This window comes from Dromiciops gliroides, chromosome 1 (assembly GCF_019393635.1).
Source record: "Dromiciops gliroides isolate mDroGli1 chromosome 1, mDroGli1.pri, whole genome shotgun sequence".
In the NCBI taxonomy this organism is placed as follows: domain Eukaryota; kingdom Metazoa; phylum Chordata; class Mammalia; order Microbiotheria; family Microbiotheriidae; genus Dromiciops; species Dromiciops gliroides.
Window position 1 is genome coordinate 81,032,202 of NC_057861.1, and position 26,053 is coordinate 81,058,254.

The following is a 26,053-nucleotide window of genomic DNA, read 5'->3' on the forward strand; positions in this document are numbered from 1 at the left end:
GCTTAACACTTTGTTGGATTGGTCTAAACCTAAGAAAGTGATGGACAAAATGTTAATAATTAAGATTTAACAGTAAAAATGTGTCCTGTGTACATTTTTTTCTAGAAATTAAGTTGTTAAAATTTTACCAACATTCTCCTACTGGGGCTTAATTAATGTTTATTTATTGACATTTGCACAGAGTACAGTTGCCTGGGTAAAAATCCTAGCTCTTCCATTTGATCTGTGTGGACTCCTCTTGGACAACATTCTTTGCAACCCTCCCACCAAAAGGGTAGCTGCCAATTCCCCTTACAAGTTCATAGGCTCACAAGGTTTTAAGAGACAGTGAGTCTCATGAACAGTTTTATTTTTTTTAGTTTTGTTTTTTTTTAGGAAACAGTTTTATTTTTAAAACTAACAAAAGCAGGTAAGAGTCACCTCTAATCCTATAAAACAATGCCATACCTATGAATAGGTGGTCCAGAGCCCAGGGCTTCTCTATGAGGGAGATTCAAGTTTAGGTAAGGACCAAGCAGGAGATACACGTGTGGCAGATACATGGGCCTTACATCCACTGGCATCAAATCTGATTTCATGTGAACACTTAGCTCTTTCATTGTAAGCAGAGGGCTGTTAAAAACCAGGAGAAATTTTATAAGTTTTTAGTCCAGGGGTGAGAGAATCTAAGCCTAAAGAGGTGAGGTGACTTGCCCAGGGTAACCACAATGGTTGAGTGACAGAGCTAGGATTCCAACCGAGGTTTCTTGATACTGAAGGCCAACACCGTGGCAACTACCACTGAGGCATAGGTGGTAGTGGAAGGGACCTTTGTCAAGAAAATCCAAGTTTTCCTACCCTATTATTCCCCTGTGGAGCATAGATTTAAAGATGGGAAGGGACATGAGAAGCCAGTGCATCCAAAACTCACTCATTTGCCAGTCGAGGCACAGAACTTAAGTGACCTGCACAGGGTCACACTTGTGCTAGAAAGTATCTGAGATGGGGTCTGAACCCTAGGCTTCCCATTGCTCTGTCCCCAGCTTCATGATGGCTTCATCCTCTTGGCATCCTCCTGCACATGATCTCTGCTCTAGGAGTTGAAAAGGCGAGAGAAATAGAGTTATTGCTTCCTTTCCATGAGCAGGAAGGTGTGGAGGAAAAGGGTGGGGGAAGGATTGGGGCAAGTTAGAAACCAGGAAGTCTGTCTGGCCTTTTAATGGACTCCCCTCCCCACTATGGAACTCTATCTTTTGTCTGGAATTTGTTCTTGGAGCTCTCTGTGGACTCCTCTGGTAGGGTCAGGTAGAGAAAAGGCCTCAGGGATACATAAACTATGAAAAATATAATAAAAATGTAATATAATATAATAAATATGAGATATGATATGATGTGACATGACATGACATGGCATGATGTGGTATGGTATAGTGTGGTGGGACATGGTGTGCTGTGACATGACGTGACATGACATGACATCACACAACACGCCACGATATGATATGATTCCTGAGGGAAAGGATGGGGGACAACTCCCTCCCATTCATCCCCAGAAGTTTGGAAATTCTAACCAAGTAAGAGCTAGTCCAAGAAGCTAGGATCATGAGATCTTTGACCTGAAAGGGACTTTAGGAAGGACTCAGTCCATCCCCCAAAAGTAGAATGGGCTTAATTGGGATATCATTGTCATAGTCGTTGTTGTTGTTGTTGTTGTAATTGTCCATCATCATTGTCACCATCATCATCACTTGCATTTATATAGTGCTTTAAGGTTTGTAAAATACATAAATTTGTCCTGTGAGGTAGATGCTGTTATTATCCCAGTTTTACAGAGGAGGAAACTGAAAGTGACTTGGCCAGGGTCATGCATCTAGTTAGTGTCTGGGGCAGGAATTAGCCAGGCCTTCCTTTCTTCAGGTTCAGTGATATTTAAGCTGATGAGGTTGGTAGGACATCCAGGAGGAGATGTGGGGGACTAGGCCTGATCATAAACTAAGAAGGTCCCTGGGTGTTTTCAGAAGGGGCTTGGCTTTTCCCAGGGGATGGGCCCTGGGCTTGCTGCCCACCTTGCTTCCCAGATCGAGGGCTCCCTGCTCACCTGAATTGCTTCAGAGCACTCAGTGAATAATTAATTATCCAGCTTTTTCCCTGGACCCTGACACTCCTTATCCTGAGGGAGTTTTAGCTAATAACTTTTGTTGAAAGAGTCCACAGAAGTCTGCGTAGTCAAACCCATCTTGGAACAGGAATCTCTTCTGCACCACCCTTAACCAGGGTAGGACATCCCCTCCCCCTTCATTTAAAGACATTTGTGATAGTTCCAAATTGTCCCACTGAAGTTTTGCTGAAATCACAGGAAATCCTTCAGATATCAAGCTTGAGTACCTCTCACAACCTGCACCCTGCTGCTCCTAGTTCTGGCCTTCTGGGCCAAGGAGAGCAAATCTTTTCTACATGACAGCCCTCAGAAATCTTATGCATAGCTATTTTCTTAGTTTTATTCCTTCTTTACCTTTCTTTTTCTCTCTTTCTTTCTTTCCTTCCTTCTTTCTCTCTTTCTTTCTTCCTTCATCTCTCTCACTTTCCCTCCCTCCTTCCTTTCTTTCTTTTCCTTCCTTCCTTTCTTTTTCTCTCTTTTTTTGCTTCTTTCTCTTTCTTTCCTTCCTTCCTTCTTTCTCTTTCTTTCTTTCCTTCTTCCTTCCTTCCTCTCTCTCACTTTCCCTCCCTCCTTCTTTTCCTTCCTTCCTTCCTTCCTTATTTTTCTGTCTTGGTCAATACATATCCAGTTTACCTAAGGAGCTATCATTGAGCAAAGAGAAGGATGTCTTCTTGGCTGGTTTTAGGAGTAAACTCAAGAAAGCAAGAGGAAATGAACACTTACAGTAGAACCCTCTGTCCACCCTTCAAGACTCATGGCCTCAATGGAGCCTTCTTTAAGTACTTCATTTTCCAGAGATCTCTTCTTGTATTGCCATTCTAACACCACTTCCCAGCTATACCCACAACAAAGATCCTACTCTTGGTCTTTGCCTACTTTGCATTATTTTGTGATTACCACATTTTTAGGAAGAAATACTGGCTCCTCAATGAGACTGGAAGCTCTGGAGCTAAGGACTGGATCACTTTTTCTTTCTCCTTCAGTCTCCCTTGAAGTATATGGAGCCCAGATTGAGTGTACAGGAAGTTCAGCAAAACTTCACTATTTGATTGAAAGAGGCAGCCAAGGGTACATCCTACCTTAGGATTTTAGAATTTTAAAGAAAATTAGAAGTGATCTGGAGCGGCTAAGTGACACAGTGGATAGAGCACTGGACTTGGAATGAGGAAGACCTAAGTTCAAATATGGTCCCAGGCACTTACTAGCTGTGTGACCTCGGGGCAAATCACTTCACCCTGTTGGCTTCAGTTTCATCTGTAAAATGAGCTGGAGAAGGGGCAGCTAGGTGGCGCAGTGATAAAGCACTGGCTCTGGAGGACCTGAGTTCAAATTTGACCTCAGACACTTGATACTTACTAGCTGTGTGACCCTGGGCAAGTCACTTAACCCTCATTGCCCCGCACCCCCCAAAAAAAAAAGAGCTGGAGAAGGAAATGGTAAACCACTCCAATATATTTGCCAAGAAAACCCAAAATGGGGTCACAAAGAGTTGGACATGACTGAAATGACTGAACAACAGTAGATCAAACTCTTGATGTCATGAAGTTTGGAGGGAAGAGGTGATTTGTCTAGCATCATGCATATTATAAGGAGAGTTAATCAGAATGTAAGTTTGAGTTGTTTTACTACAAATCCAGTGCACTATTCGATACTCGGGAAGAGAACAATTTTTCTCTCTTCTTTGGGATCCATACCCAACCCTAGGAGGCTCTCAATGGGCAGGGAAATTCCCCAAACCAAGAGGTTGGGTCTGGCAGGGAACCCGAGCAGGTTGGAGCACATTCCTGGTGTGATTCATTGATCCCAGATCCCATTGCTGATTAGCTGGATCTGTGCCTGGGGCCCAGCTTCCCCTTTCCCTCACCACCACCCCCTTCCCCGTCCCATGGCCTTTCCCCAGATGGTGCTATAAGACCTCTGTGGAGAGAGGAGGGACCTTCACTCCACATTGGGTGTGATCTCAGCAACATGAAGTCTTTCCTGATGCTCCTGGCAGTGGCAGCCATCACCATAGGGCAAGGTGAGGGGGCAAAAGTCTGGGGAGGTGGGGAAACCCCGCTATGGGGCGTGGGGCTCTTCTGTTGGAGGGGGCGATAGATACCTTGCCCTGGCCTCTGACCCCTGCTTTCTTATTGGGTCACAGAATCATACTTCAATACTCTCTTAACATCCTCATTGGTGCAAGCATTTTTAAAAAATGCATATCCTAACTCTTCCATACTTTTGCAGAAAGTCTCATAAATTAGTGTAGTAGATGAAAAAATCATCTTGTGGCCAATTTATGGTGGTAGGACCATCCTCATTTAGCTAGGCTGATCCTTGGGTGACAGACACAGAGTCTATCACCAGGTCCTTATCTTCTGGTTTGGCAGAACCTGCCAGGGACTGGGGTCAATTGAATAGCCTCTCAAAGCCCAGGGTCATCTCCATAGCATCAGGAGGGGCTGAATCATAAAATAAAAAGATCATAGAATTTGAGAATGTTACAGCTGCCTGGTCCATAGCACGGCAGACCAAGAGGAGTCTTAGAAAATCAAACATATTATTGGATATTGACTATTATTATTATTGGGTGAAGTTCATAGGACACAGAATACTAGAGCTATGTGGAAACTTAGATCACCACGCTCAACCCCTTTGTCTTAAGAATGGTAGAAACTAAGGACCAGAAACAGAAATTGACTTTCCTGTGTAGAAACAACTATAGCTACCTTTTCATACAGTATCTTTATTATAGTACTATAGATACTCTACTATAGTATCTATATGTCTACCTGTCTACCTGTATATAGGTAGATATCTATGTATCTATCTTTCTACATATACTATAAATACTATTTTATATATACATATATATACATATATATATATACATACACACACACACACACACACACATATATATATATATGTATATACTATATATATACTATAGTATCTTTTCAGGAATCAACACTAAAATAAAATGTCACAGTTTGCTGGTCTCTTGAGACAATCCTAAGAAGTAGATAGTATGAAGACAATTATCTCCATCTTACAGATAAAGAGACTGAGGGTCAAAGAGGATTTGTGACTCACCCACCATTACACAGCTAATAAAGAATTCAATTCAACTCAACTCAATACAACTGACCTCCCTGTATCCAACTCAATTCAACACAATTCAATGTGTTGCAATTTGGTTGAATCAGAGGAGGATTAAAATTAAATTTCAACTCATTTTCAGTTCAATATAATTGACACAATATCAGAGGGGGAACTAGAATCTAGGATTTCTGACTACAGGTTTAATGTTCTCTTTATTATTTAACATGATTTCTCTCAGGTGAATAGCTTGGGAGGGGTATTTTAGCAAAAATGTGGCATTCTAGATACATAGAATGATGTCCGATCTTATCTTTTTCACTCACCATATGGCTTTAGGTGAGTAATTGTCACTTTCTAAACCTCAGTTTCCCCATTTGTAGACCCTAATACCCTATTAAAGGTCAACTTTTAAAGGTATATGTATGGAATTAGGGTTAGGGATGTGTGCAGGGATAGAGGGTGTACAATTATTCTGACCCTCATTGAAACTTGATTATTTGAACCTTAGGTCCAGCTTAGTCCCTCTCTCCAATGGCCACTAGCATTCTCTCCAGCTTTACCTGAAGCCTGGAAATCTTTTTTTTTTTTTTTTGGTGAGGCAATTGGGGTTAAGTGACTTGCCTAGGGTCACACAGCTAGTAAGTGTTAAGTGACTGAGGCCAGATTTGAATTCAGGTCCTTCTGACTCCAGGGCCGGCGTTCTATCCACTGCACCACCTAGCTGCCCCTAAGCCTGGAAATCTTTGAGTAGACCTTCACACATCCTAATCCAGACTGTGACCCCTTCTGCCACCTAGGGACAAAGAACAGAGATTTCTCTCTGGTCCCTCCTTCTCCTCTCCACCCACCCCCCCCCCCCGCCCCAGCTACAATGTTTATGCCCAGTTAGTACCTATTTCAACTAGGATTTCAGGAATGAGGGTGAGTTTGTGTTTGATTATAAAAGTATGCATGTGGCTATAAGTAACTGCTAGTGGGTGATCTTCTCTCAACTCATAACTGTCTACACCTATGTGGTATGGTGCAAGAGGGAGTATAGTCGTGGGTATACCTGTGGTGTTGTGTATATGACTATGAATGAGTGTGGGATTGGATCTCAGTGTAGGGTTCAAGAGTAAATCTACTTGTTTGTGCAGGATAGTGTTTGTGGTTGTATATGGATGTGGAAGAAGGTAAAAGATCACATGGAGAAGTCTTCTCTTCTGGCTTGTCTCTCCAACATCTCTCTCCTTCTAACCCCATACATGTAGGCCCAGAGGCACCCTTAACTCCTACAAGACTTCTTCCATCTCCTTTCTATCATTTCTTCCTTAGACTTCCTCTATTCCTGAAACCCTCCTTATATTTACCATATTCTAGCTCCTCTTGTCCAACTTAATCCTGGAGTCCTCCTTTTACTATTGAAATCATTCCATCTGATAAAGGGGGGAAGGCTATAAGATTTATCATAGAGAATTCAGTGGGGATAGAAGGAGACAGACAAAAATAGAAACGGAAAGAGATAGATCTCCAATGGACCTCAGGGACCATCTAGTTCACTAACCGCCCCCCCCCAATTTTACATATAAAGAAATTGAGACCCAGAGATGTCAAGTAACTTGTCTAAGATCACATAAGCAATAAGTATATAGGAGAAAGTTGAACCTAGGTTCTCTGCTCAAGCTAGTGCCCTTTTCCACAGTGTAAGGGAGATAGTGGTGGAAAAAGAGAGAATCTTTGGGGAAAAGGGTGACCCCAGCCCCAAGTTTTCATTTCATTCAATTATAACATACTTTCATTTCAATCCTGTTCAACTGAATTTAATTTGACCCAAACTCAATTCAATCCAATGCAATTGAAATGAAGTCAATGGAATAAAGTTTCAAATGAATTCAATTTGATTCAATTCATTGACTTTTTCTCCATTCAATTCAACATAATTCAATGCTTTATTAATGGAATGAAAGCCAGTTCAGTCCAATTCATTTCAACTCAACTTATTTCAGTTGAACTTGATTTAGTTCAGGACATTACTCTATACTACTAGAGTATACAACTCTATACTCTATGCTCTGTGATTAGGGTATGAGGGAGGAAGAAAACAGTCCCATTTTTAGAGATGAAATGCATTAATACTACTTATACTGGGGCAACTAGGTGGTGCAGTGGATGGATCACCGGCCCTGGAGTCAGGAGGACCTGAGTCAGATCCGGCCTTCAGACACTTAACACTTACTAGCAGTGTGACCCTAGGCAAGTCACTTAACCCCCAATTGCCTCACCAAAAAATAATTAATAAAATAAAATAATACTTATACTGCTGAACTCTTCAGAGAATCAAAAGAAGAGGGAAACAAACATTTATTAAGTACCTACTGTGTGCTTAATTTACAAATATCTCATTTGATAAGAGCTAACAGATTGGATATAAAATATTTAATCAACCTTAAACACTGTATGATAGCTACTGTTATTATTATAAACTCCCTCATTTTTTAGATGAGGAAACTTAACCCCGGATATGAGAAGAATCACATAGAAAACAGGACTGGAACATGAGTCTCTTCTTCCTTTGGTCAGCACTGCCTTTTCAAAGCAGCTGTTTTTTAATTAAAAGCTGCATGCATATGAATATGATACTTTTCTTCCCGGGGGAGGGGCAGGGCAATGAGGGTTAAGTGACTTGCCCAGGGTCACACAGATAGTACATGTCAAGTGTCTGACCTGGATTTGAACTCAAGTCCTCCTGAATCCAGGGCCAGCACTTTATCCACTGCACCACCTAGCTGCCCCAAGGATGATACTTTTTAATAAAGTTTTAATATGCACCCTTCTGAAAAGATCTTTTAGCTATTCAGTCAAGAAGCATTGTATTAAGCTCTTACTGTACACCAGGCACTAAAAAGCAAAAACAGTCCCAGCCTACGGGAGTTCAAATTCTGACAGAAGAGAAAAACATGTACACCAGTATGTATAACAAGATAGATACCAGACAAATTGGAGATGATTTCAGAGGAAAGGTAATTAGTTTTCAAGGAGACTAAAGACTCTTGAAAAAGCAGAGATTTTACCTGAGAATTAAAAGAAGCCCAAGGAAGAAGGATGGTTCCAAGACAGTGGCAAGGTGGGGGTAATCCTGGATGTTGTGGGCTGAGGGCAGGGCTGCTAAAATAGTAGATGGTTGGGGCAGCTAGGTGGGGCAGTGGGTAGAGCACCGGCCCCTGGATTCAGGAGTACCTGAGTTCAAATCCGGGCCTCAGACATTTAACACTTACTAGCTGTGTGACTCTGGGCAAGTCACTTAAACCCAATTGCCTCATGAAAAAAAAAAAAGTAAAATAGTAGATGGTCAAGAAATTGTATATTTGAAAGCACAGGCAAAGACTTTGCCAAAGGCACCAGCAGATCTGGAGGCTCATCCTAGTTCTGTGGAAGAGAGGATAGGATCCTGTAACAGTGAGAGGCATGTTTGTCTGTGAACTGAAGCCTGAAGCTGGGTTGTGACAGAAAATGTATAACTAGGTGGGACCCTGGGAACTCAGGTAATCACATCTCTGTGGAGCTTTGCTTTTGGCTTCTGAAGCTATAACATGGGAACCAGTTAGTGGCATAATATGCAAATTTCAAGCCAACTAAGCATTGGAAGGGTGGGGTGGGAATAAAATCCTAGGAGTTGGCCTCAGAGTCAGAAAGACCTGGGTTTCAGTCCTTTGACATATACTATCTATGCGACCTTGGGCAAGTCATTTAGCCTTTTGGTAGACCCAGCTAGGTACTGCAGTGGATAGAGCACTGGCCATAGAGTCAAGAGAACCTGAGTTCAAATTCAGCCTTAGACACTTGATACTTACTAATTGTGTGAACATGGGCCATCTCAGTCATTCTGATGTATATCTTGTCAACTGGACCCAGATGGCTATGGAGGAGAGAGTAAGGTTGGTGACCTGCACAGACCTCCTCACAGATCCAATTCACTGCAAGTCATGACATCACCCCAATGTCATGGTCCTCTTTGCAGAACGAAGGACAAACAACAGACCCAGCCAGAATAGAGAGTATCTTTACTGAAATTCCCCTATGTCAATGAAATCACAGGTTTGGGGGAAGAGAAGGAAAGGGGAGATGGAGAGAAAAAGAGAGACAGAGACAGAACATAGTAAAGGACAGACCCACATAGAAATGGAGACAGAGGGAGAGAGAAAATTGGACTGGACTGGACTAGGGCCTCAGGATAGCTGAGTTCTATACCATGGTGTAGTAGAAAGAGAATGTGATTTAGAGTCAGAAGACCTGAATTCAGTCTTCTACTTACTGTAATCTTGAATCACTAAAACTCTCTAGCCCTCAGTTTCTTTATCTGTAAAATGAAGAGGTCTCCAAGGGACGATTTCAGTATACTCTTACTCATGGCTATGCCTCTGACTTGCGGTGTGACCTTGTACAACTCTCTTTCCTTCTCAGTGCCTTGGTGTCTCATCCATAAAATAAGGGATGGTACTTAATGATTCTAAAATCACTTCCAGCTCTCCCATTTGATGTCCTATGGGGCCCTGCGAAATCTATAATAGCTAGTATTTACATAGGACAGCTAGGTGGTACAGTGGGGTTAGAGTGCCAGACTCATCTTCCTGGGTTCAATCCAGCCTCAGACTCTTTTTAGCTGTGTGACCCGGGCAAGTCACTTGACCCCAATTCACCCCAGTTTCCTCATCTATAAAATGAGCTGAAGAAAGATAATGGCAAACTACTCCAGTATCTTTGTCAGGAAAACCCCAAATAGGGTCACAAATAGTTGGATCCAACTCAACAACAATATAACAAACATAGGCTTTAGAATTTACAAAGAGCTTTATCTCATTCCCCACAGCTACCTGTGCATTACTATCTCCATTTTTAAAGATAATGGATATAAAACTACTAATTGTGGGGAAGCTAGGTAGTGCAGTGGATAAAGCACCAGACCCTGGATTCAGGAGGACCTGAATTCAAATTTGACCTCAGACACTTGACTCTTACTAGCTGTGTGACCCTGGGCGAGTCACTTAAACCCTCATTGCTCCACAAGATGATAGATACATACATAGATACATAGATACATGGTTAGATATATAGATGAATGAATGAATGGATAAATAGATGAATGAATGAATGAATGGCTAGATAAATAAATAACTAAAGCTACTAAGTGTTGGAGGTAAGATTAGATTCCAGGACTCACTCCAATCTATGTTCTCATACTTGCCATCACACCACACTGCTTCTACACACTCAGTGGAAATAGTTCAGAGTTGTTCTGGATGCCAGTTTGACCAGTTGTAGAGACTGGATTGTTGAACGTCTACACCTCAGGAACTAGAGAACACTATAAATCAGGGCTAGATTTATTGTTTTGTTTATGTTTTAGATAGTAATGGAGAAAATATTAAAAAATGAAGATTAAATTTAAATGTGCATTAGTTTGGTTGTTGGATTTTCCCTGGCGGCCAGTTGTTAAACATTTACCAGCCCACCCTCAGAATGTGTCATAAACTTAGAAGTCCAGCCCTACCCAGTGCCAGCATGGTCTGTATATAAAAGGCAAAGCTACACTCCATCAGTGGAAAATGGTTGGGGTTGAGTGGGAGCTGCAGAGACAAAGAGAAGAGTGTGGAGGGAGGAGCAGAATATCAAGTCCCTTCTTTTGGAGACCAGGCTTTGATAAATGCACTGAAATCTGAGTTGGAAGGGACCTGGGCTCACAGGGTCCCAGTCCCTCCTCCCTAAATCCTTCCCATTACACTTCCCTCCAAATGCCTGAAGAACTTCAGCGAAGGCAAACTTCAAAATTTGTAATTAGGAATTCCAGGGGAAAATTCAAGGATCATCACTCACTTAACTCCAGGGAGTCTTTTTTCCCCCCTATCTCTAGACTGACCATCCCCAGTACTTGACTGATTGCTTTTCACGAAGCATGATTTAAAAGACCTTCACTGCCCCTCTGGTCTTCTTCTGGAGAGCTGTGCTCTCCCAGTTACCAGCACCCTTCCTAAAGTGTAGCAGTCACAGCCGAAAAACAAAGCTCTTCCCAGGGCCAACACGAAGGGGGACAGGCCTCAGATGCTGCACTCCTCTGGGAATAGCCAAACATGACATTTTTTGGCTGCTGTTATCACATTATTGGTTCAGATGGTGCTTGCAGTCCACAAAAACCTCTGTTTTTTTTCCAGATGAATTGCTGTCTAGTTGTCCTTTGCATACCTTGTACTTGTGAAGCTAAATATTTTAACCCATTTAAAGACTCTGTTTACTCTTATTTAAATTTCATCTTACTAGATTTAACTGCAGGGCAGCTAGGTGGCAAAGTGGATAAAGCACCAGCCCTGGATTCAGGAGAACCTGAGTTCAAATCTGGTCTCAGACACTTGACACTAGTTGTGTGGCCCTGGGCAAGTCACTTAACCCTCATGCCCCCGCAAAAAAAAAAAAAAAAAAAGATTTAACTTAACATCCTAGCTGGATGAGATGCGTTTAGCTCCTGAATCTGTCATCTGATGGTATTTATCCTTCCAATCTTCATATCTTGGTTTGTAGGGGCCCCAAGTCATTAGCGTAGGGTCACACATAGCTAGTAAGTATCTGAGGTAGGATTTGAACTAATGCCATCCAGATTCTAAATCCAATACTCTTACATACTGTGCCACCTAGCTGGTTATCACGCACATACAACACACATGTATGTGTATGTGTGTGCATGTGTGTACGCATGTATGCAATGCATATGTGTGTGTACATATGATATATACATTTATGTGTGTAGACATGTGTATACACACAAGTTGTCTCCCCCAACAAAATGTAAGCTTTTTGGGGGGCAGAGAGTGTTTCACTATTGTCTTTATATCTTTAGCCCTACTATGTGCTTAATAACTGCTTGCTTTGATTGACTGGTAAATAAGAAAGAGAAGGCTGATTCTTGAGAATCATTAAGCAAAGGTTGGAGAACCACTTGCTAGGGATGCTATCAGGGGATTCTTGCTCAGGTATGGATTGGACTAGATAGCTTCTGCGGTTTCTTGCATCTTTGCTATCCTGTGAATCTGGGATTTCTAGGAAAAAGGCCAGGAGGGGCCAAGAATGAGCCAGAGAGATGCCTCCAGCTCAAAGTGAGCCACACTGTTTTATCAACAAAATTAAAGGTCAGATTTGGATGGCCTTTTAAAGTGCCATTCAGCACTAAATCTATGTTCCTACAACAGTATGATGCAATAAACATTTATTGAAATGTGTTTTTGGAGCTGCACTCTGCATTTGCCTCTGTCTCCAGGACAGAGCTCATGTTTGTTCCCTCTTTAGGATAGAGGAGATGGGGTTGTTGGGACCAGGGGAAGAAGCTGTGGTTTCTTCAATCCCACTCCCCCTCACCCTCATTTCAGAAAGAAGGGGTGGGTCAGGATGCTGAGGACTGAGATCAGAAATTATGGCCTGAACTAAGCTGAATGCCCTGAGCCTTGGCCATCTGACCATGTCCCTCTTATACCCACAGCCCAAGCCCTCCAGTGTCATGTCTGTCGAAGTTCTGACAACTGCAAGAAACCAGAATACTGCCCTAATTCTTCTCAGTTTTGCAAAACAACTATCAACTGTGAGTATCTGAGAAAAGGTGGAGAAGTGTTTTCCTTCCATACTCCCCATCCCCTTCATCCCCCATCTGGACAAATAGGAGCCACCCCATGAAGATCCTTTGGAGGCAACAGACCTTAAGACAGAGGATACCTCATCCACCAGGGAGATCATCTAGGGTTGGTGGGGTAGCAATCCTAGTCAGGGTGCGATACTCTCAGCCATAACTAAATGGGAGTATTTGATTATTAGTGCCAAAGATGGTAATGGTGGAGATTGTTGATATCGATTGATTATGGTGATGTGATGAAGATGGTGATATCAATGGTGGTTAAGTGATGGCCATGACTGTAATGGTGAGGATGGTAATGGTGGGATAGCAATGGTGAGGATAATCATGGCTGCAATGGGGGTGTGGTAAGATGGCAATGATGATGCCAACTTCAAAACTGTGGGATCATTTGAAGGCACTGTCCATGGTAGCCAGAGGTTGTAGAAAAGTGTCAGAGATAGATAGGCTGAGTCTTCTGTTGGAGGGATACTAGGTTTCAGAGAATGGAGGGCTTGATTTGGGGAAATAAGGAGTTGGTGGGAAGACCCCAGAAGGTGTGTATAGATAATGTCTGTGTGCCAACATCTTCTCTGACTATCTTCCGCAGACCAGCAATTATCGGGGAACCTTGTGAATAAGGAATGTGCTGACTACTGTATGGAGCAGAAAATTGAGGCGGGCCAGACCAAATCCCAGATCCGGTGCTGTAAAAGTGACCTGTGCAATGTTAAAGTCGAGAACTCAGCTCCTGTCCACACGTTCCTCAGCAATGCTGTCCTGGCCCTCAGCCTTACCCTGGCACTGGTCTCTGTCTTCTACTGGCCCAGCCTGTAACCTATGGGACCCTTAGCCATGCCACAACCCACTGCCCACCCCAAGCCTGCCCTGGAAGGTTCTGAGCCTTCTCTCCACACAATTCCAGCTCAGCTCTGTGTCCCTCCCCAATCCATTTACTTCCTCTCTAAACTCCTCTTAGTCTCCAGGATAAGGAGCACACAAGGAAGGGATGCTCATTCTGCTCCCAGAGATCCAGGATGTCAGTTCTGCTCCTCACCCCTGCTCAGAGTAACATCTCAGTTGTCCACTCAGTGACTCACCCTCACTAGGGACTCCTGCCAGATCTCTCCAGGGATTCAGAGATCCTGGCCACATTACACAGGATCACTTCTCAGGAGATCCTTGGTCTTCTTGGGGCGGGGGGGAGGAAGAATGGGGAGGAGGAAAGATCACTGCATGGTACAAAAGGGATTCGAAACCTGGAGAACTGGCTTTGAACCTGATTCTGCCATTTACTGGTTATATGATCCTGGGTAAATTACTTCAATGAGCCTCAGTCTCCTTATCTATATAATGAAAGGAGTGGACTCTAATAATCTCTATAGTCCCCTCCAGCTCTAAAATCCTGTGTTCTCTAAGAGGTATTGGGATGAGGCAGGAGGACAGAGATGGGAAATCATTTCAATCCCACCAACTTTTGTATTGTTTCTGTTAGCTTGGATTTTTGTTTTCTACTCAATAATAATAAATTACTGGAAAAAAGACAAGAAAGTTATACCTTTATTTATTGGGTATGGGAGAGAGAGGGGAAAGGGCAGGCCTGGGATGGCTGGGGAAGGCTCTCTGGGCCCCACTCTGGCCAGTGGCTCAGCAGGGTCAGATGTAGAGTTAGTCTGCTTCTACCTCTTACTTTGGGGAAGCTGAGCCACATTCAACCCCTTTGGAGTCTATCAGGAAGTGCTCTGAACCCTGGAAGAGCAAGGAGGAACATGTATGCATATAAATACACACAAACACAAATCCCAGAATATTTCCATACCCAGAATAAGTACATAGAACATATGCTGTGTATACCATAGCATGGCATTATAGGAAGAGGGTTGGTGTTGGAATCTGGGAATAATGGGTTCAGATTCTGATTCATATGTTTATTACCTGTGTAATTTTAGTTACATCTGGGCCACACTTATCAACAAAATGAAGAGGTCAGATTGAATGACCCATCCAAGGTCCCATCCAGCACTAAATCTGTGTTCCTACAACAGTATGATACAATAAATGCTTATCAAGCCCCTGCATAATGAAGACCTAAACAAAATTTAAATCAGATGCAATCCCTACCCTTAAAGAGTTTACAGTCTAGCCACACCTGCATGTATGTTCATAGAAATACACATAAAAATAATCCAGGCACATAAACATGAAACAAATGAAAACACAGGCAAATATGTACAACATACGTATACATACAAGCAAACACACACATGGCCCTTTCCTCTAATTCTCATCTAGATCATTAGCTGGGCTTGTGGGGTTGTGTTTGGAGACTTGTTTAGTTGGCAGGTATATGTCCATTCCCTCCCACATCCCTCAAGCTCTTTTGTCCTAAAACTATTTTTCCATGACAGGTGTAGGTTGTGTTCAGGAAAGACTAGTAGCTCTGGTGTGAGGGCAGCCCTTTTCAGGGCTGCTTGTCACCTTTGGTGTCCACTTGATTCACTCTAACTGTCTTTCATTTTTCATTTTTTTTGGAAGCAATTGGGGTTGACTTGCCCATGGGCACACAGCTAATAAGTGCCCAAGGCCAGATTTGAACTCAAGTCCTTCCAACACCAGGGCTGATATTTATCCACTGTGCCACCCTAGCTGTCTTCTTTCTCTTTCTTCCTTTCTTCCTTTCTTCCTTTCTTCCTTCCTTCCTTCCTTCCTTCCTTCCTTCCTTCCTTCCTCCTTCCTTTCTTTCTTTCTTTCTTCTTTCTTCTTTCTTTCTTTCTTTCTTTCTTTTCTTTCTTCTTCTTCTTCCTTTCTGAAAAGTCATTAGTTTTACTCTCTTTCAGAGGCATCCAAGCCCAGTGGCAAGACAAAGTCAAGATGAAAGTGATGGACTATGGATGCAGCAGCATCCTCGATGTCTGACCACTCTACAGTGCTCTAAGCACTCTACAATGCTGATGTAGAAATACATTCAACACAGCAGAGAAACAGGAGGGAACAGTAAGAGAGGAAAGGAGGGAATATAAAAACGTAGATTTAGAAAAGAACTAGTCATAAGCAAAACAAATCCTAATTTTGGAAGGAAGAGTGTAAAGAGGAGTTAGAAAGAGAGAAAAAAAAGGAAGGAGAAAAAGGGAAAGAAGGGAGGGAAGGAAAAAGGGAGGGAGGGAGAAAGGGAAGAAGGACAAGAATCTGAGATGAAGAGGGATTGAGGAACAAAGATAGGAAAAAAGTATAAAGAACAAGATAGAGGTAAACACATAATTAAGAATCATAACTGTAAAAGCTAATGAAATAAACTCACCCATAAAATGGAAGAAGGTAACAGAATAGATTGGAAACAACATGTTGTTTGCAAGAAGTAAACCTGAAACATTAAAGTTTACAGAGAATTTAAAAAGAGGTCAGAATAAAATCATTACATTTCAGCTGAACTTGAAAAGCAGGGGAAGCTACCATGATATCAGACAAAACAACAGTAAAAATAGACAAAAGAAATAAAGCATAAAAACTATATTTTGCTTTCAAGGTATCATAAACAATGATTTTTTTACATGACAAATGTATACCAAATTGTGTAACATCTAATATTTAAAAGAAAATCTAAATGAGTCACAAGGATAATCTTGAGTAGAGTGGTGAAAAGAAGCATTAATCTACTCCAGCTGAATCCATCCTCCATTCCCAACAGATGGATAACATCAGCAGTGAAGTCAGTTACACAGATAATAGTAATTTCATCTGCACCAGACATTCATCCCCATGCTCCTATCTTCTAGTCCTCACTAGCCTGTCTTTCTTGAATTGTCCTCAGGGACTCTTCTTCCAAATCATGTGCTAAACAACCTCTCTTGCTCTCATGAGGTTTTCTTTCTTCTCTTCCCTCAGAATGAAGGAAGTGTAGATTGCATTTTCCAGATGCATTAATAATCGTTACTATTTCCAAAGGTTTATGAATACAGGAGCTGAAGACCTGACTTCTGACCCAATGTACCACTATAATACAAAGGAAGGTCCAATATACACCCAAATATTCACAACTGAACTTTTATAGTAGCAAATAACTGGAAGCAAGTAGCAGTTGAAAAATGTGGTTCAGGGGCGGCTAGGTGGGCGCAGTGGATAAAGCACCGGCCCTGGAGTCAGGAGTACCTGAGTTCAAATCCGGCCTCAGACACTTAACACTTACTAGCTGTGTGACCCTGGGCAAGTCACTTAACCCCAATTGCCTCACTAAAAAAAAAAAAAAGAAAAGAAAAAAAAAAGAAAAATGTGGTTCACCACAATTATGAAACATTTTTCACCCAAATAAAATCAGATTTAAATAATTGGAAAAATATCAATTGCTCATTGGATAGGCTGAGCTAATATGATAAAAATGACAATTCTACCCAAATTAATTTACTTATTTCAGTGCCATACCAATAAGACTACCTAGAATTATTTTATAGAGCTAGAAAAAATAATAACAAAATTCATCTGGAATTACAAAAAGGTCAAGAATATCAAGGGAACCAATGAAAAAAATGCACAGGAAGATGGGCTTGCCATACCAAATATAAAACTATACTATAAAGGAGCAGTCACAAAACTATTTAGTACTGGGGGACAGCTAGGTGGCACAGTGGATAAAGCACCAGCCCTGGATTCAGGAGAGCCTGAGTTCGAATCCAGCCTCAGACACTTGACACTTAACACTTACTAGCTGTTTGACCCTAGGCAAGTCACTTTAACCCTCATTGCCCCCCCAAAAAAACTCAAAGTATTTGGTACTGGCTAAGAAATAGAGTGGTGGATCAGTTTAATCGGTTAGGCCCAGGAGACACAGTAGTAAATGACTATAATATATAATCTATTGTTTGAAGAACACAAAGACCTCACCATTTGACAAAAGATAAGAAATCACTATTTGACAAAAACTGCTGGGAAACCTGAAAGATAGTATGTCAAAAACTAGTCATAGACCAACATCTTACACCATATACTAAAATAAGGTCGAAATGGGTACCTGATTTAGATACAAAGGGTAATACCATAGGCAAACTAGGAGAGAAAGGAATAGTTTGCCTCTCAGATCTGTGAAGAGGAGAACAATTTATGACCAAACAAGAGATAGAGAATATTATGAAATGCAAAATGGATCATTTTGATTATATTAAATTAAAAAGGGTTTGTACAAACAGAAGCAATGCATCCAAAATTAGAAGGGATGCAGAAAGCTGGGAAACAATTTTTATGGCCAGTACTTCTGATAAAGGCCTCGTTTCTAAAATATATAGGGAACTAAATCAAATTTATAAGAATCCAAGTCATTCCCCAATTGAGAAATGGTCAAAGGATATGAACAGGAAGTTTTCTGATGAAGAAACCAAAGCTATCTATTCCCTTATGAAAAAATGCTCTAAGTCACTATTGATTAGAGAAATAAATGCAAATTAAAATAACTCTGAGGTACCACCTCACACCTAGCAGATTGGCCAATATGACAGAAAAGGAAAATAATAAACATTGGAGAAGATGTGGAAAAATTGGAACACTAATGCATTGTGGTGGAGTTGTGAATGATCCAACCATTCTGGAGAGGAATTGGAACCATACCCAAATGGCTACAGGGCTGTGTATACCCTTTGACCAAGTAAAGCCACTACTAGGTCTGTATCCCAAAGAAATCATTAAAAGGGAAAGGACTTACATGTACAAAATATTTATAGCACCTCTCTTTGTGGTGGCAAAGAATTGGAAAACCAGGGGATGCCCATAAACTGGGGAATGGCTGAACAAGTTGTGGTATATTAATATAATGGAATACTATTATTATTCCAAGATATTTCCAGAGGAGTCATGATGGGAAATGCTCTCCACATCCAGAACAAGAACTGTGGAATCTAGATGCAAATTGAACCATGCTATTTTTTATGTTTTCTTTCTTTTTTTTTTCTTGAGGTTTTTCCCTTGTATTCCAATTCTTCTTTCACAACATGACTAATATGGAAATATGTTTAATGTGATTTTACACACATCCACAGATTTCTTGTTGTCTTGGGGAAGGGGAAGGGAAGGGAGGGAGGGAGAAAATTTTGGAATTCAAAATCTTATTTAAAAAATGAATGTCGATAATGTATTTTTGGTGTAGTTATGAACTGATCCAACCATTCTGCAATGTGGAACTATACCCAAAGAGCTATAAAACTGTGTATACCCTTTAACCTAACAATACCACTATTAGGTCTATATCCCAAATAGATCATAAAATAGGAAAAAGGACCCACATGCACAAAAATATTTATAGCTGCTCTTTTCGAGGTGGCAAAAGAATTGGAGGTTGAGGTAATGGCCATTATTTGGGGAATGGCTGAACAAGTTGTGGTATGTGAATGGAATGGAATGCTATTGTGCTGTAAGAAATGATAAGGAGGCAGATTTCAAAAGAACCTGGAAAGATTTACATGAATTGATGCTGAGTGAAATGAGCAGAACTAGGAGAACATTGTACACAGTATCAACAACATTGTTTAATGATCAACTGTGATAGACTTAACTCTTCTCAGCAAAACAATGTTCCAAAGGATTCTTGATGGAAAATGCTTTCCATATCCAGAAAAAAAGAACTATGGAATCTGGATGCAGATTGAACCATATGTTACTAGTTTTTTTTTGGGGGGGGGGTTGTTTGCTTTTTTGATGTTTTTCCCTTTTGTTCTGATTCTTTTTTCACAACATGACAAATGCAGAAATATGTTTAATGTAATTGTACACATACAACCTATATCAGATTGTTTGCTGTCTTGGGGAAGGGGGAGGGAAGGGAGGGAGGGAGAAAAATTTGGAACTAGAAATCTTGTAAAAACAAATGTTGAAAACTATCTCTAAATGTAACTGGAAAATAATAAAGTGCTTTTATTGATTTAAAAAGAAAAAATGAATGTTGAAAAACTATCATTACATGTAACTGGAAAAAAATAAAATACTATTAAGGAAAAAAATGTGGTCCACAAATATGATGAAACATTACTGTACCATGAGAAATAATGAATGCAAGGGAGATAAGAAGATATGGGAATATTTTATGCTAATTGATGGAGAGTCAAGAAAATTATACATATATACAAACACAAATAAATATACATATATACTATAAACACATGAATGTATATTAAAAAATGACAATAACTAAACTGAAATTGAATGCAGTATAATTAGAATGAACAGCTTGGCTCTAAAGAAAAGATGAGAGATACCTCCCTTTTTGACAGAGGTGGGAAACTGTGAATGTGGAATACTGCCCAATTTGATTGATGTGTTGTTAGTTTAACTGAGTTTTCTTTTCTCCTCTTTCTTTGTTATAAATAGTAGCTTTCTGGGTGGGAGATTAGAGCACACACTTGGAAATCAAAAACCAACAGTTTTTTAAAATACCAATTGCTCCTTAGAAGGTCAAATTGAGGTCCATTTGCTTTTTTTCCTAGCCAGCATGCTGCTGACAGCCACCTGGAATCTTAGAAAAAGTTAGCATATTTAAATTGCTGATTTTTGTAAAAGAAAAAATGTTAGAATTCCTTTAACAACTCTTTTAAATAACTTTCTAGAAGATAAGCAGCAAAACTCTGTGGAGAAAATGGAAGCACTTGTAAAATTTGGGTAATGAAGTTTTTTGAAGGTTTTTTTGTTTATTTCTTTTTAAAGACTTGTCAAATAAATACTTCATGGTGAAATAATTTCATATTTCTAATATTTGAATCTAGAACTCTAAAATTTATTATAGTATATTGCGTCTATCCTTTCATATCTTTTTAACAATGTGTTTTAATTCTTTCTGAGACTTATTTCATGAATTTAGGGATTCAGCTAAATTTGGAGACCCTGAAGCCAAATGTCTGATCTTTCAAATATTCAAATAGATCTGTTATCTCATCAATTTGGAAATTCCCTCCAAGAAACAATCAATCAACAAAAATATATAAGAGACAGGGGGCAGAGCCAAGATGGCAGAGCAAAGGCAGTGACTTACCTGAGCTCTCCTGAAGACCTCTCCAAATACCTTCAAATAATGCCAAAAGACAATTCCCAGAGCAGCAGAACCCACAAAATGACATGGTGAAATAATTTTCCAGCCAAAGACAACTTAGAAGGGAGGCAGGAAATGCCTATCCCACCTGGGTGAGAGTGGGAATATGATCCAGCACAGGCCATACCAGTGTAGACCCAGCGAGTGCAGACCCTGCCCCAGCAAACCAGGAGCAGGCTTTGGGAGTCACTTAATCAGCAACAGCAGCAGCAGCAGCAGCAGCAGCAGCAGCAGCAGCAGCAGCAGCAGCAGCAGCAAATGTTTCTGAAACTCAGCCCACAGAGAGTAAGGAATTGGTCAGAAGGAGATTACAGGCGTCTTTTTGCTAGTACTGAGGCAGGACTCTGTTATATTGCCGATACTCAGATCCAGGTCACAGGTCTTGTGTGGCAGTCCCAGGTAGAAGAGGAGTACTAGCAACTGAAGCTTGCAGCCACAGTGGATAAGGAAGCTCCTCATAGCTGCAGGGAAGAAAAGCAGGCTTGTGGTTGCTTGCAGACCAGAGCACAGGCCAGGAGAGTAGTAAACATACCTCTCCTTAAATCATCCACCTTGGAAGAACTGAAAACTTACAAATCCCTAGAAGTATCTCTGAAAACAGTTGCACAAATCCCCTGAAGCTTGGGACAGTATACCTTCCACCCAGGAAGCAGTACCCCACTTTAACAAAGAAATATACTGGGGAAATGAGCAAACAACAGAAAAAAATAGACAGTTTCTATTGTGACAAGGAAGATCAAAATACACCCTCAGAAGAAAATAACAAAGTCAAAGCTCCTACATCCAAAGCTTTCTAGAAAAATATGAATTGGTTCACAGGCCACAGAAGCACTCAACAGGACTTTGAAAATAAAGTAAGAGAGGTAGAGAACAAATGGAAAGAGAAATGAGAGTTATGCAAGAAAATCGTGGGAAAAAAGTCAACAGTTTGGTAAAGGAGACACAAAAAATATTGAAGAAAATAACACCTTAAAAAACAGACTAGGACAAATGGTAAAAGAGATACAAAAAGCCAATGAGGAAAAGAACTCCTTGAAAAGCCAAATTGGCCAAATGGAAAAGGAAGTACAAAAGCTCACTGAAAAAAATAACTTCTTAAAAATTAGGATAATAGGACAGCAGAGGAAAATGCCGATTGTGGGGGATGTGGGAAAAATGAGACATTAATGCACTGTTGGTGGAGTTGTAAACTGATTCAACCATTTTGTAGAGCAATTTGGAAACTGTGGCCAAGGGGCTATGCATACTCTTTGACCTAGCAATATCACTACTAGATAGGTATGCAAAAAGATATTTAAAAAAAAACAAAAAGGAAAGGTACCTATATGCACAAAAATATTTATAGCAGTTCTTTTCTGGTGACAAAGAATTCAAAATTGAGGGGATATCCATCAATTAGGGAATGGCTGGACAAAATATTGTATGCGATTATGGTGGAACACTATTGTGCTATAAGAAATGATGAGCAGTATCCTCTCAGAAAAACCTGGAAAGACTTACATGAGCTTATACAAAGTGAAATGTACTGTGTAAAAAATAACAGGAATATCGTGGGATGGTCAGCTGTAAATGACATGGCTATTGTCAGTAATACAATGAGTAAAGACAGTCTGAAGGACTTGTGATGAAAAATGCTACCCATCCTCAGAGAAAAAACTGATGGTCTGAATACAAATTGAAGCATACTTTTTTAAACTTATTTTTCTTGAGTTATTTTTATCTGTTTTCTTTCACAATCTGACTAATATGGAATGTTTTGAACAACTACCATGTATAACATATTGAAATTTGCTTGCCTTCTTAAAGGGGGGTGGGAAGGGAGAAAGGAAAAGAATTTGGAACACATTGTTTTTAAAAATGGATGTTAAAATTGTTTTTACATGTAATTGGGGAAAAAATTCTAAAAAAAAAAATAAGAATGTATTAAGAGCCTACTACATTAGATGAGGTGTGCTTGATGCTAGGGATTAAAAAGAAGAAAATGGTTCCTGCCCTCAAGAGACTTACATTCTGTTGGAGGAGGCAATGTATACCAAATAATATATACAGAATACATTCATGTACCACTTACTGTAAGGACACTTGCCTAACTTTCCACTTGTACTGATGGGCCAGGTCCCTAGAAAGTAGACTTTTCCCACAGGGTTTAAGAGGAAAAATCTGCTGCAGTTTCTAATATTCTTTATCATGAGCCCCACCTGGTGTTGTTCCCCATTGATTATTATCCACAGTTGCTTAATTTTTAAAAGGTATTTACCAATAAAAAATATCAAAAATAGTTGTTATGGAAACATTTCTCCCCAAAAACTAAGAGTAAAGTTTCCCCTTCTCTCTATCTCCCCTTGCACACAAAAAGAGAATCATCTCAAACTTAGAGAACAAGTGTGACCAAAAGGTAAATTCCTAGGTTCTGCTTACTAGAAATTGGTTTCTCTTCCCCTTGTGGAATCCTTGCGAATATTCCCTTAAATTAGTCCCTCCTCTTCTGGGCACTAAGGTTTGGTGGTATTTTAGCTTCCTGAAACTACCACTCTTCAATGTGTCTATTTTGGTCCTCAATATACCTGTACCTCTTAACTGTGAATGCAAATAATAAAATCAGTTATGGTCACTCCTAGGATACTACTACCATCAGCAGTTGTTGGCTAAGTTCTACAGGATATTTTCAACACCAATATTTACATTATGGGGATTTGCCAGTCAATAAATAATGAAGTACCTAATACATGCACTTCACTAAATTCTAGGGATATAAAAACAGGTTAAAAAAAATAGTACCTGTGGAGCAGCTAAGTGGCTCAGTAGATAAAGCACCCAGTCCTGGATTCAGGAGGACCTGAGTTCAGATCTGCCCTCAGACACTTGAACACTAGCTGTGTGATCCTGGACAAGTCACTTAACCCTCATTACCCTCGAAAAAAGATAGTCCCTGCCCTCAAGGAGTTCCTTATCTAATGGGGGAGACAACAAGCAAACAAATATGTATAGATAAACCAAGTTAAATAAGCCAGTTAAATAAGAAATAATTAAGAGAGGGAAGGAGCTATAATTAAGAGGGATTGGAAAAGCCTTCTTATAAAAGATAAAATTTTAGTTGGAGCTTAAAGGAAATCAGGGAAGCCAGCAGATGGAGATGAAAAAAAGAGTGTTCCAGGCATAGGAGACAGAGAAAATCCCTGCAACTGACAGATCAAAGATTATATGATGAGAAGAAGGTGCAAGAAGACTGAGAAAGTAAAAGGGGACTAGATTATGAAGGGTTTTGAATGCCACACAGAGCATTTTGTATTTGATTCTGAAGGTGAAAGGGAGCTAATAGAGTTTGCTGAGCAGGGGTGGAGCGTTTGGGTGACATAGTCATGTTCTTTAAAAAAAAAAATCACTTCGGTGGCTGAATGGAGGATGTACTAGAATGGGGAAAGACTGGTGGCAGACAAGACCCAGCAGTATGTTATCACCTTAACCAGAGAAGGAGTCATATTTGAGAGAGGGTGAAAAGGTGAAATAGACAAGTCTTGCCAACGGTAAGAGATAATGCAGAATCTAGGATGACTTCCAGTCTGTGAGCTTGAGGCAATGGCAGGATTGGTGTTACCCTCAACACTAATAGGGAAATTACCCACTGCACTATCTAGCTGCCCCCAAGGGAATTTCTCTTCTATTTGGATTTTATATGGGGACACCTTCTATGGCATTGCCAAACACTTTTGGCAACATAGAGTGTCCCTATTTTATGCTTTTTTAAAAAAAATTAAAGTAATAAACACTTTTATTTTAAAAAACACTAATAGGGAAATCGAGAGAGTAGAGTAGAGCAAAAAGGTAAGGATAATGAATTCTATTTTGGACATGTTGGGATGACAGATGTAATTTGTCAGTCCATGAAGACAGCTTCTGATGTATAATTCTAGGCATCAGGTCATGTCCCACAAGACATTTGGTGGATGCTAAATTTTACAGTAATATGTTGTACAGTTTCTACCATTTCCTTGCATAATCTACCTTGGTGACTAAGTCTGGACCCTTAAAGATAGGATAATTCTTCTTTAGTTTCTGTTCCCAAATTGCTGTCATAAACCCGTCTGTTTCCAGGAGCAAATCCGAATAACTCAAAACAATTTTTCCTTTGTTTATACTAGAGGTAGCTGGTGGTGCAGCAGCCAGAGAGCTGATAATACCACCTGCCAGGGTTGTTGTGAGGACTGAATGAGTTACTCTTTACAAAAGTGTTGGCACTGTGCCTGGTAAATAGGAGCCTGCAATAAAAATGCTTCCTCTCTTTGCCTTTCATATTATTGTGAGAGTTTGTGTGGATGTTGCACATGAAAGGTCTTTTTTTTCCTTTTTTATCTTTTCATAGACCTCCACTGTGACAGAATTGTCCAAGGATCTGTTGATTAGGTACTATTGTCAATCATACAATCAATGATGCAAAGATAGAGAAGAAAAAAAAACACTTTTTTTTTTTTTTTTTGGTGGGGCAATGAGGGTTAAGTGACTTGCCCAGGGTCACACAGCTAGTCAGTATCAAGTGTCTGAGGCTGGATTTGAACTCAGGTCCTCCTGAATCCAGGGCTGGTGCTTTATCCACTGTGCCACCCAGCTGCCCCTACTTTTTGTTTTTACACTCAGCACACAGGTTTCACTGAACATAAATTAAGTGAGCTCCTCACTCCTGATTTAGGCTACACTAAATAAACAGGATGAGTAAACTGGAATTTCAAAGAGCAATTAAGAGAAGACAATGATTTATACATCAAAGAAAAGTGGAAGACAGGCAAGAACTATATCAAGTAAAATAGGAAACTAACCTGTTTAACTCCAGAGCTTTGGTTTGTTATTTCAAGCTTGATTTTGCAGATTCTAGAATAACTACATGCTATCTTCATCTTAAGTAAAGGGCAGTAAGAAAGTTTAGACAGAAATATTCTTCTCACACCAGACACTGACTGTCCTCCATGCCTTGGGTTCTCTCCCTCCTCATCTCTGCCTTCTGGCCTCAGGTTTCTTTCAAATCTCAGCTAAGCTCTTACCCTTCTTGATGACTTTCCTGTTTTTGACATTGTTGATGACCCTGATACTCTTTGAATTTTCATAACAGTGCTGCTCTTCCCAGGTTCTTCTTTTACCTATCTGACTGTTC

General features: G+C 40.3%; 1 protein-coding gene across 1 annotated transcript; it reads left to right on the forward strand.

Annotated features, from left to right (window-relative positions):
• The first annotated feature begins 4,057 nt into the window (after positions 1-4,057).
• LY6D (lymphocyte antigen 6 family member D) lies at positions 4,058-14,041 on the forward strand. Its single transcript, XM_043979479.1, has 3 exons — positions 4,058-4,157; positions 12,726-12,824; positions 13,462-14,041. The coding sequence occupies exons 1-3, from the start codon at positions 4,106-4,108 to the stop codon at positions 13,686-13,688; spliced, it is 378 nt and encodes a 125-aa protein (XP_043835414.1). The 5' UTR covers positions 4,058-4,105; the 3' UTR covers positions 13,689-14,041.
• Positions 14,042-26,053: the final 12,012 nt, after the last annotated feature.